This window comes from Dendrobium catenatum, unplaced genomic scaffold (assembly GCF_001605985.2).
Source record: "Dendrobium catenatum unplaced genomic scaffold, ASM160598v2 original_scaffold_121620, whole genome shotgun sequence".
NCBI lineage: Eukaryota > Viridiplantae > Streptophyta > Magnoliopsida > Asparagales > Orchidaceae > Dendrobium > Dendrobium catenatum.
Window position 1 is genome coordinate 1 of NW_021440055.1, and position 1116 is coordinate 1116.

At 57.7% G+C, this 1116-nt stretch overlaps 1 protein-coding gene across 1 annotated transcript; it reads right to left on the reverse strand.

Annotated features, from left to right (window-relative positions):
* Positions 1 to 3: 3 nt before the first annotated feature.
* On the reverse strand, positions 4 to 1067 carry LOC110100926 (organic cation/carnitine transporter 4-like; the record flags this gene model as incomplete). Its single annotated transcript, XM_020828649.1, has 1 exon — positions 4 to 1067. A coding segment is annotated over one exon (1064 nt), but the record flags the coding sequence as incomplete, so codon positions are not given.
* Positions 1068 to 1116: the final 49 nt, after the last annotated feature.

A 1116-nucleotide genomic window follows, 5' to 3' on the forward strand; every position in this document is an offset into this window, starting at 1 on the left:
CTCCGGCATATACAAAGCCAGCACTCCCCCCACCACTCCACACACCCCAAACACCAAGAAAGTCACCCCTCCCCCCATCACCACCACCATCGGCGCCACCACCGCCCCAATCTGCTCCGCCTGCTGCACACATCCCAACGCTGTGTTCCTCACCGTCGTGGGAAACAACTCCGCCGTATACACCAACAGCAAATTATACGTTGCAGCTATCCCAAATATTCCCATCACCCCACAAGCCATCCTCACCACTCCCCCCGCCACCACTGCCCCCGCCACACAGAACACCCCGCTCAACCACATCGTCCCAACGGTCAGTCTCCTCCTGCCGAACCTCCCAATCAAGAAGGCCGCGATGGTGAACGCCGGCAACTCCGACACTGAGTTTATTATCACGCTGAGGTAAATGTTGGTGTCTAGGTTAGCGGCGTTTAATGTCAGGCCGTAGTATACAACGGAGCAGAAGAAGCTTGTGATGACGGAGAGGATTAGTCGGGGGCGAGTGACGCGCGAGCGGATAACGTCGATGATGGATGGCGGAGATATTTCGGCTTCGACTTCAGCTTCAGCTCCGCAGTCGAGGGCGAGAGTGACGTTAGAGGGGATAATGGAGCGGGAATTGGATTTGGCGATGGAGCGGAGGATGCGCAGAGCGGTGTCGGGGTTGCGGCGGATGAGGTGCCAGCGGGGGGATTCGGAGAGGAAGGGGAGGATGAGGAGAACGAAGGCTAGGGTTGGGAGAGAGGAGGCGAAGTAGAGGGAGCGCCAGGAGAAGGGGAGGCAGGAGGCCAGGAGGGCGATGAAGATGATGCCGGCGGAGAAGAAGTAGAAGACGGAAATGCCGGCGGCGGCTCGGCGGGAAGGGCCGATGGGCTCCGTGGCGAGGAGGAAGGCGGTGGTGCCCATGGGACCGGTGCAGAGGCCGGTGAGAATGCGGAGGAGGACGTAGATGGTGTAGGAAGGGGAGAAGGCGGTGAGGCAGCCGAGTATTGTGTTTACTATGCAGCCCACTATAAGAGAACCTTTGCGGCCCAAGAAGGAGTCCGATAGGTGGCCGAATATTCCGCAGCCTGTAAATGAGAATAAATTAAATATTCACAATTATTAGTCACAGATATT